At 37.0% G+C, this 10519-nt stretch overlaps 1 protein-coding gene across 1 annotated transcript; it reads left to right on the top strand.

The window, feature by feature from the left end:
• Positions 1-1180: 1180 nt before the first annotated feature.
• LOC121732597 (developmentally-regulated GTP-binding protein 2) lies at positions 1181-9789 on the top strand. The gene is made up of 8 exons (XM_042122532.1): positions 1181-1423; positions 1515-1675; positions 3721-3891; positions 5026-5169; positions 7066-7173; positions 7894-8051; positions 8743-8869; positions 9556-9789. Exons 1-8 carry the CDS (start codon positions 1360-1362, stop codon positions 9715-9717), a joined length of 1095 nt encoding a protein of 364 aa, XP_041978466.1. The 5' UTR covers positions 1181-1359; the 3' UTR covers positions 9718-9789.
• Positions 9790-10519: the final 730 nt, after the last annotated feature.

Raw genomic sequence — 10519 nt, 5'->3', positions numbered from 1 at the left:
GCTTTTTATTATTATTACTTTTCACGTTGGCCTAGAAAAGCGCCGGACCCTAATGGCGGCACTTGACATAAGCCACCTCCCCATATAGACGAGCGCACTGCCAACGCGTTGGCACACGCGTTGGCGGTGCGCTTGCAACGGCGCTTGTGTTGTGAGTAATCAACACATAGGAAGGCCGTTCAGTATGCTTTGGATCGCGCCAATGTGCGGACGGATTCAAAATGGATGTTGAGTCGAACAGCTGCAGGCTCTATATATTTATTCACAGCTTATAATTACTTTGTAAATGTGGACAAGAAAAAGTTTATAAAGGGTATTCTCGAAATAAATAAATAAAAGGCGAGAAAACGTAACAAACAAAGAAATAAACTCACTTTTACATAATATTTTATAATATTAAAATAATATAAGTAATTATTTTATTACCTACTTATTATTTATTAAATTATTACATATTATTATAATTATCATAACTATAACTCCGGGTGAACTGATCGCGCGGCCTATGTGTGGATGGAGCGCAAAGCTTGCGACAAATGTCCTTTGATCTTTCCGACACCGCGCGGCAAGCTTGCAAACGCGTCGGCCAACGTCTAAATACCTACGGCCAACGCGCGAACGCCCGTTCTACACATTGGGCCAACGCGTCTGCCAACGCGTTCGCCTATATGGAGTGCCGACTTAACACGGAAAAAAAACTTTTGACAGCCGATCGTAGTCAATGCAATGATGGGGTTTTTGGAAGAATGTGAAAGAGTGGTGTTGTTTTTTTATATTATTTTCCTAAAATTGTGTTATCTGGGTTTTTAATGTGTAATATTGGTAGGATATCAACCATTAAATATTCGTTATCGTGCACAAGTGTAGGAAAGTGATGTAATAACCAGAAACGTGCTCTTTTGTGTTCCCTCCAAAACTCCATCAAAAGTTTCAGTAAAGCGTCCTACCACTTTACTGAATCGACCGACTTGACTTCTTGACTGTATTGACTTTATACTTATACTTTGACTAGACTTTAGACCTGACTGACCTGAAGATAATATAGAAAAAATTGTATAAAGAATATTGTTTTCCCGCCATAATATTATACTCGACACTGGCCATTGTTATATCCGAAGTGCCATTATATGAAAAAAAAATGCAATGTCAACATGATGTCCTTGTGTCAGTGAATTGTCAAACTTGCTCGTCCACAAAAATTCGTAAAGCGGATAACCTTATTTTAAAAGATTTTTACTTTTACACACTTAAAAACTAGTAGTTTTGTGATATGATGTTAATGTTATAGCTGCCAGAATACATACATTTTGTATTTGTAATAATTGCTTTGTGTTTTTGTAACAGGGCAAAAAATAAAACATGGGTATTCTAGATAAAATATCGGAGATCGAAAAGGAGATAGCAAGAACCCAGAAAAACAAAGGTTCTTATTAATTAAATATCAATATTAATCAACTTATCACTAACTATAGCCAAAAAACTTACTGGGATTAACCTTTCTTTAATACTTTTAGCTACCGAATACCACTTGGGTCTATTGAAGGCAAAACTAGCGAAGTACAGGTCACAGTTACTTGAAACATCTAAGAAGGGGAGTGATAAAGGAGAAGGATTTGATGTCCTTAAGTCTGGAGATGCTAGAGTGGCTCTTATTGGTTTCCCATCAGTGGGTAAGGTAAGTTGGACTACTGTAACATGATTTCAATCTAAACACTATAGTATTTATTTGATGCCCAAGCACCAATGTATTATATATACAGGAACTAGCTGTTGCCCGCGACTTCGTCCGCGTTAGCATAGTAGATCACATCCCAAGTATTATTTATTGTACAAAAATATTCAATGTACAGAATTGACTTTCCTACGATTTTATTATATATAGATGTTCCGCGCGGCTTTGCTTGCGTAATTTAGGAATTTCACGCAGCCGTACATTTTTCCGCAAAAAATAGCCTTTGTTCCTTCACATGGTCTATTCTTCATGTTTGCCAAATAACATAAAAATTGCTCCAGTAGTTCTTAAGATAATAAGCCCTTTCATATAATTTCCCACGTTTTTTCCACATTGTCCTCTATTTCTTAGCTCCTATTAGTCTTAGCGTAATAAAATATAGCCTATAGCCTTCCTCAATCAATGGGCTATCTAACACTGAAAGAATTTTTCAAATCGGACCAGTAGTTCCTGAGATTAGCACGTTCAAATAAGCCCTTTCATACAATTTTCCCCGTTTTTTTCCACATTTTCTTCTATTTCTTAGCTCCTATTAGTCTTAGCATGATAAAATGTAGCCTATAGCCTTCCTCAATCAATGTGCTATCCAACAGTAAAATAATTTTTAAATCGGACTAGTAGTTCCTGAGATTAGCGCGTTCAAATAAACAAAGAAACTCTGCAGAATTATAATATTATTAAAGTATAGATAAATTAGCTAGCTCCAGGAAAAAAGATTTTTCGTGATTATTTTAAGACTAGATGTCCCGCGCGGCTTCGCCCGCGTAAATTAGGAATTTTACAGAAACCGTACATTTTCCCATAAAAAATATTTCCCCCGTTTTCCCCACATTTTCCTGAGTTTCTTCGGTCGTATTAGTCTTAGCGTGATAATATAATATAGCCTATAGTCTTACTCGATAAATGATCTATCTAACACTGATGAGATAAGTTTTAAAATCGGACCTGTAGTTCCTGTGATTGACGCGTTCAAGCAAACATACTCTTCAGGTTTATAATATTAGGTAGGTATAGATTTTTTTTAATTATCGCTTGACAAACTCGAGTCTCGATCTAAAAGACTATGAAATGGTATAATATGATAGTGATGATGATGATAATGAATGTAATTTGCATAGTAGCATATGCTTTCTGTTCTTAAAACAACGCCAAAACTCCCAAACTTGTATCTAAAAAGAATCAGGAGTTCTCTCAGCACCTTCCGAACCACGGTATACCAGGTATATCTCGGTGCAAAATCTTACTTGTTGGTAGCATATGCTTAGAATACTTCTCACGAAACCAAAGTCACCACATGTTTCCCTATAAGTTTTGAGGAGTTCCCTCAATTACTTATTTATTACCTCGATTACTTATTCATCAGATCACCAATTTTGTGAATATAATACCAAATTGGGATGATACCCTATATACCAAAAGAAAAATTTTGAAAATCGGTTAAAAAACGGCGGAGTAATCGTTGAATATAAGAAAACGAACATAACACCTCCCCCATTTTGAAAGTCGGTTAAAATTGTAGCCTGTGTTATTCTGATGTATAAGCTATATTATTGTTAAGTTTCATTAAAATCCGTTCAGTAGTTTTTGCGTGAAAGAGTAACAAACATCCATACATCCACACATCCATATATCCAAACAAACTTTCGCCTTTATAATATTAGTAGGATTGAATATAATATATACCCTTAATGAAAAAAAAACACACTTTGTAGAAAGATGTTGAAGTTATTCGTTATACAATGTTTTGTCTATGTCAATCAAGAAACTTTTTTATTATGTTAGACAAACAATCCATTGGGTAACTATAATAATTGTTTAGTTAGTACGTCCTGTCTCATTTTTAGAAGTGTATTTGTTAGTAGTAACACTATGAAGTAAGAAAGTGGTTAAACTTCGTAATAGTAGCTTCCTTATACATAATGGTGTTTTATAAAATTGCTTTAATTCAATGTACACAATAATTCACTGGAATAACTCAACATTTTCAGTCAACCCTGCTGTCGACGCTCACACATACTCACTCGGAAGCAGCGAGCTATGAGTTCACCACACTGACATGCATTCCTGGTGTCATTGAATACAGGGGAGCTAATATACAGCTTCTGGACTTGCCTGGTATCATTGAAGGTGCCGCCCAGGGCAAGGGTAGAGGAAGACAGGTGAATATGGCAAATCAAATTAAATCATATTTTTATTCAATATTGTTATTGTACAACTATTGTTGAACATGTTACATACACTGGCATTAAAATAATGTATTATCTGTAGTATAACAGCTTTCGTAATAATGAAATAATCTGACTAATGAGAATAATGAAACAACTAGACTGGATGCTACAATGATGCCTGCCACAGGTCGGCAACTAAAACCAGTGAGAGTTAACTTTGCACCCCACTGGAATTTTTACAAACAGTACCGCCATAATAATGTAATAGAATGAGCTGTACAATACCTTTTTATGTGGCTTGGTTGTTTGTATTGTAAAAACTGTTAAACAATAGAAATAAATGTTATGCCAGTATGTGTTTTGTGATTATAAAATATATTGTCATCTTCTCTGTACCCCAATGCAACTACTTAAATGCAACATTAATGTTGCTTTTGTTTCTTTATTAAGTCATTCTCTCACCTCATAACAAAATAATAATAATAATATCTATGGATACTTCACACCACGTCAGCCTGGCCCCGTGGTAAGTACCTGAAGGACTTGTGTTATGGGTACCAGACAATGGAAATATATTTTATACTTTTATACTATACATATATTTAAGATTTTTATTATATCATACACATATTTAATACACATCCATGTCCCAGGAACATTGAAAACTTTTTTGTTCCAATGGTGGGATTCGAACCCGCGATCCCCAACTTGAGCCACAGAGGTTGTCAAAAAATGGTAACATTAAGAGTCCGGGTGCCATCGCAGTTCTCATACAAACATAATGCCAGGATAATTTCCCATACGAGAATATTTACCATATTTGAGTTATTATTCAGCTTAAGATAGTAATTACCTAGGTACAGCAAAGATTCACTGCAAAATATTTACATACTTACCAGAAATATGAACAATTACAATAATTACATACTAAATTGTAATCGTTCATATTTTTTGGTATGTAGATATTTTGCAGTGAATCTTTGTATAGGAACCTAGGTAATTACTATCTTAAGCTGAATAATAACTCAAATATGGTAAATATTCTCGTATGGGAAATTATCCTGGCATTATGTTTGTATGAGAACTGCGATGGCTCCCGGACTCTTAACCTCTATACGTCCACAGGTAATAGCAGTAGCTCGTACCGCTGACCTGGTGTTGATGATGTTGGATGCAACAAAGCCCTACGTGCACAGGCAGCTGCTTGAAAAAGAGTTGGAGAGTGTCGGCATCAGGCTCAACAAACCTAAACCTAATATATATTTTAAGGTATGTCAATTGGAAATGTCTTTTCATAGTTGTAACATCTTGTTTGTAAGCAAATCATCTCATACATACAATTATAGTTTTACTAGCTATCCTGGCAAACGTTGTTTTGCCATATTAAGTAGTATTTAATCGAGTGACTGTAAATTACAGTTTTAGGTGTCAAAATTACTAAATTTGGGTTATAGAATTACTATTTGAGCGACTGAGAGTGAGTGACGAGAAATTAACAGAACAGCAACTTAGAAATTATTTATTTGAGTTACTTAAAATACAAAATGAGCAGCTTTATAATTTTTGAGCGACCTAATATCTGTTTGAGTATTAATGTTACGTCCTGCATTTTTTTCAATATTTGGCAAATGTAATTTTTATACTGAGCGGCATTTTATCTTAAATGAAGTGTTTCGAATACCAAAAACCACTTTGAAAAATACACTAATGAGCACACATTAAAACAAAAAAAATGAATATAAAATAACTATTTGATGAAACACTTTTATTCAGGGACTACTACGGACAGGGATAGAACAATTTTTTTTTATTACTATCAAGCAAATTTTTTGTGAGTACCTAGCTTCATTTGGATAAGAGGAACAACAATTTTATATGTGAAAAAAAGTGGTAGCTAACAGAGATAGAAAGGATTTCATACTTTGATTTGATGATCCCAAAATATTATGTGTTGTTCTATTTGTAGGAACTTAAATTCTATAACGGTAAAAGTTTAGAATCATACCCAACTATTTAGGGGGGGGGGGGGGGGGGGGGGGGGGGTTATATAAAAATAAATTACACAAATTATAATCCTTAACGAAACGTCAAAGAAATGGGTAAAATTTTAATGGCGACCTATACCAAAAAAAAACAACTGGCTTCAATTATGATCCTACTTCTGGGTGGTTTACAAAAAAATAACCGCGGTGGCTAAGGCGGCTATCTAACCTAACCCAAAAAAGTCGTATTAACAATATGTAAGTAGTTGTATTTAACAATATGTAGTTTTCATTAAAACACGTATCAAAATATAAAATATAAAGCCTCAAATAGAATATCAGTAACCAATTATCATTAATAAAGCGGCTCACAAAAGTTTGCTCAAAATGAACTTTTTAGTAGCTCGTAATAAATAACCTTACTTAGAAAAATTGAATCTATATTTAATATTGAAGTTGCCCGCTATGTATTTCCAGTCGCTCACTTAGTAATACAGTCGCTCGGATAGAATTTTAATATCTGAAATAGATTAATCGCAATCCGCATTTTGTAAGCTTGTTCTGCATTTTATTATAAATCAATATTAGTCGTTAGTTTAGTTTATTTTTCGCTTAGTCAAATTAATACCGCTCATGTTATTAAAACAGTATGTTCATCATCAGTCGCAAAGTAATTTTTTATTCGCTCGTTTTATTATTTCCCCTAAATAAGTATGGCACAATGGCAACGTCCATCGCTATCCCGTCGCGCAAACAATGGTCGCCGTCAGTCTCGAGTTGTAATAATTTACTATTATTTATTCAACAAATGCACTTATCAATATAAAAAGTAGCCAGTAACCGATTCTCAGACCTACTGAATATGCATACATATAAAATATGGTAAAAATCAGTAAAGCCGTTTCGGAGGAGTATGGTAAGTGGTAACTAACATTGTGACACGAGAATTTTATATACAGGGTGCAATTAAACCTTCCTGCCAAATTTTGATACATTTATCCTTGTTAACTTTGTTTTTATGTTTGTCTTTAGAGTGTTTTGACAGGGAAACAGCCAAATCTAATTTAAGTAGGTACTATTTAATTTTGTTCAAAGCTATTCAGTTTCCATGTCTTGGGGCAGTAAATAACTGTATGTAATATTTTTTTACTTGGGTTGTTCTGATTTCAAAAACTTTTTACAGGTTAAGAAAGGTGGAGGATTATCTTTTAACTCAACATGTCAGCTTACAAAAGTAGACGAGAAAATGGTCCAAATGATTCTTCATGAATACAAGATTTTCAATGCGGAGGTAAGACTTAAACTAAAACTTGTCGCAGGAACTATTCTTTCTAAAGTATCTCCAAATCATTTTTTTTTAATTAATTGAGCATGTTGTGCATAAAAGTTAACAGACTGACAGACATCATTTCGCTCTGATTTAGAAATTATAAGAGGTTGCCCCGTGCCCGCATCTTTGACGCGCCAATTTTTGCGTGTGAATCGCTCTGGAATAAAAACATCTTATTACCTATATAAGGGTATACCAACCGGGCGGCTCGCGGTCCGAGGGGCCTCGCGCCTTAGACCACTAGGATTTTTTAAAAGAATTTACGAGTTTTGATACTTTTTTTTTTGTAAGTAAATAATTTTTATTTATAAGTACATAATTATAGTTTAAGTGTCAAAAAATTCTTTCTCTCAACATCATCATCGAAATCAGTCCTTGCGTCATCCATCAGGGGCCTCGCAAAATATATCTTGCCCACATCAAATTTCGGCATTGCCCCGCCCGCCACTGATACCAACAGACAGACAGATAGATTAACAAACAGTCAAGTAAAGAGAATACAGGCACTCCTTGCATTTATAAAGCCGGCTCCACACTCGCGGCGCGAAAGCCCGCGAAGGTCGCGAACCGCGAGTGTGGAGGGTTTCGCGGCTTCGTATTTGTTTTTTTAGCTTCATTCCATCCGGGTGTCCCTTGACACCTCTCAAGTTTTTTTTAAATTTCTAACCTCAAACCCCGTAGGTCCTGTTCCGCGAAGACTGCACGGCGGACGAGCTGATCGACGTGATCCTGGCGAACCGCGTGTACCTGCCCTGCATATACGTGTACAACAAGATCGACCAGATCTCCATACAGGAGGTGGACAGGATCGCGCGCCAGCCCAACTCCGTTGTCGTCAGGTACACTTAGGCCCAGTCTCCCCTACGACTGATAAAATTAATGCTCGAATTAGTATCATGCTCTTTCGTTTTTCTTAAGAATGAAAGAGAAGACATTACATTTTAACAAGCTGTTAACACTAACAGACGTTGGTGAAATAAGGTCCTATCATGCAATAGTAACATATGGGTCATTAGATTCAATCACTGCTTCTGCTACTCGCGCTGCCGGTAATATTGCCCTGAATACTTCTGCGGCAGTAACGACATGTGACTATTTTCACATTCTTCCGCTGCCCACTTCCCTGCAGACAGCCCTACTAGACAAGTGGCAAGCGATTATCGTAAACGCCAACAAAATGTGTGCGATTTGACATAAGTCATCGCTTCGCTATCTTGAAATCCATACATTTTGTTGGCGTTTACGATAATCGCTTGCCGTCGCTAAATATGTCTCTAGGCCCAGGGCTGAATATAAATGATGCAATAAGGGGTTTTCACTTTTCACAAGTGACTGCGTAATGCGGTTATAAAGCTTAAAAACCATTATGCATGCATGCAGCATCTTCAAAATGCGAATACATTGCCGTCATTGACAAGCAAGGTAATCAAGAATCATGTTTAATGAATACATTTAATGTGAAATTATTATCCATATTATGCTATTATAAGTCAGCTCTCTTTTTATATTTTATAAAATGTGTATTTCCAGCTGTAACATGAAACTCAACCTGGACTACCTCCTGGAGACGCTGTGGGAGTACCTGTCCCTCATCCGGGTGTACACCAAGAAGCCCGGTCAGCCCCCGGACTTCGACGAGGGACTTATTCTGAGGAGGGTGAGTGGAAAATGTTGATAAAGTGGTATGTGGGATACCATACTAAGTGACTAGTCCTTTTTTACATAGTACATTATCCATACTAATTTTTACGCCCCCAATTCCGATTCACTAAAATAGGGTGAAAACCGTTAATTTTTCTATTTTTTGCTAAAGTTTGGTATTTCATACCAAACTTTAGCAAAATCAGTTCAGCTATTTATGCGTGAAGAAGTAACAGACTGACAGACACGCTCTCGCATTTGTAATATTAGTATGGAAGTATGGATGTAGTTATAGTTTGTTCGTCACAACAATCTACAGTGCTCCCAAAGTGATAATGCGCATAGAAATTTTCGTAATTTTCGGCAACGGTCGTATTTCCCGAGCGTCGGAAGACGTCGCTGCAAGCGCTGTTTTATACTTAACTTTAAGAAATACAGCGCTTGCAGCGACGTCTTCCGACGTTCGGGAAATAAGTGCTTATTGTCGGACCGGCGTCAGCGGACAGCCACCGGCTATATGATATTTACTTCTAATTCCTTTGAACGATGTGCAAAAGTGACACAAAATATGAAGTGCATTGTTTGGGACTCTTACGTTTCACAGATTCGGGTGTTTCCGTGATTACGACAATTAGCGAAGATTTGCATGTGCATTATTCATTTGGGAGTACTGTACTAACAATGCAACCCCACTCTCCACAGGGTGTGAACGTGGAGCACGTGTGTCACGCGATCCACCGCACTTTAGCCTCTCAGCTCAAGTACGCGCTCGTGTGGGGCACCAGCACCAAGTACTCGCCGCAGCGCGTCGGCCTTCACCATCAGGTGCAGGATGAAGACGTCGTCCAGCTCATCAAGAAGTAGATATCTGGACTGAGACCCAATTCAACCAACGTCTGTTAGTGTTAACAGCTTGATAAGGCATGTCTTCTCTTTCATTCATAAGAAAAACGAAAGAGACAACGTGATACTAATTCGAGCGTTAACTTTAACAGTCGTTGGTGAAATTGGGGTAAGGCTTCTTACAGGCGAATGGCACTTGACGGCAGACAAGTGCCTTTCGTCTGTAAGCCCTCTAAGTGTCTAAACACACTTGACCGAAGTTACGCGGCGGAGGAAATTCCGCATGATTAATTCCCGCCCGCAATGTCAAACGCATACAATATACGGTCTGAGCGCGACGGAATAGCGTGCCATCGGTAATTTAAAATACATTATAAAAAATAAAAAATAAATTGTTTTATTTCTGAATAAATTTGAATCAAATGTTTTCAGAACGTAGAACTACATGTTGCCTACCACCGGTTCGGGAACTAACCTGGTGAGAAGAACCGGCATAAGAAACTCGTACCGGGCCACTTTTTAGTAAAAAAGTTGAAAATTTGTTTAAAAAAAAAAATTTACTTACAATGTACTTAAATAATATTTTTTTTGCATTGCGGGCGTAATCATGCGGAATTTATGCCGCGTAACTTCGGCCTAGTGTGTTTAGACACACTAGACGCAAAGTTTAGACACGCAAGTAGCAGTCGGGACCGACTGCTCTAGAGCGGTCGCGTTGTTTGCACCGACTGCAGTAAGTTTACGGCTAGTGCGGTCTTGACTTATGAATGCCTTTTCAACGGAGCTGAGGTGCGAGGAATGTGTTTTCCATTAGAATCACTGT

Source organism: Aricia agestis, chromosome 12, assembly GCF_905147365.1.
Source record: "Aricia agestis chromosome 12, ilAriAges1.1, whole genome shotgun sequence".
In the NCBI taxonomy this organism is placed as follows: domain Eukaryota; kingdom Metazoa; phylum Arthropoda; class Insecta; order Lepidoptera; family Lycaenidae; genus Aricia; species Aricia agestis.
The sequence above is the reverse complement of the archived record's forward strand: the minus strand, read 5'-3'. Positions and strand labels throughout refer to the sequence as shown.

What these genes read in the sequence shown, in the direction of transcription:
- LOC121732597 (XM_042122532.1), top strand. Translation starts at nt 1,360, where the DNA reads ATGGGTATTCTAGATAAAATATCGGAGATCGAAAAGGAGATAGCAAGA. An exon ending in AAGAACCCAGAAAAACAAAG is followed by an intron (nt 1,424 to 1,514) that starts GTTCTTATTAAT and finishes TAATACTTTTAG; the next exon opens with CTACCGAATACCACTTGGGT. An exon ending in ACAAGATTTTCAATGCGGAG is followed by an intron (nt 7,174 to 7,893) that starts GTAAGACTTAAA and finishes CAAACCCCGTAG; the next exon opens with GTCCTGTTCCGCGAAGACTG.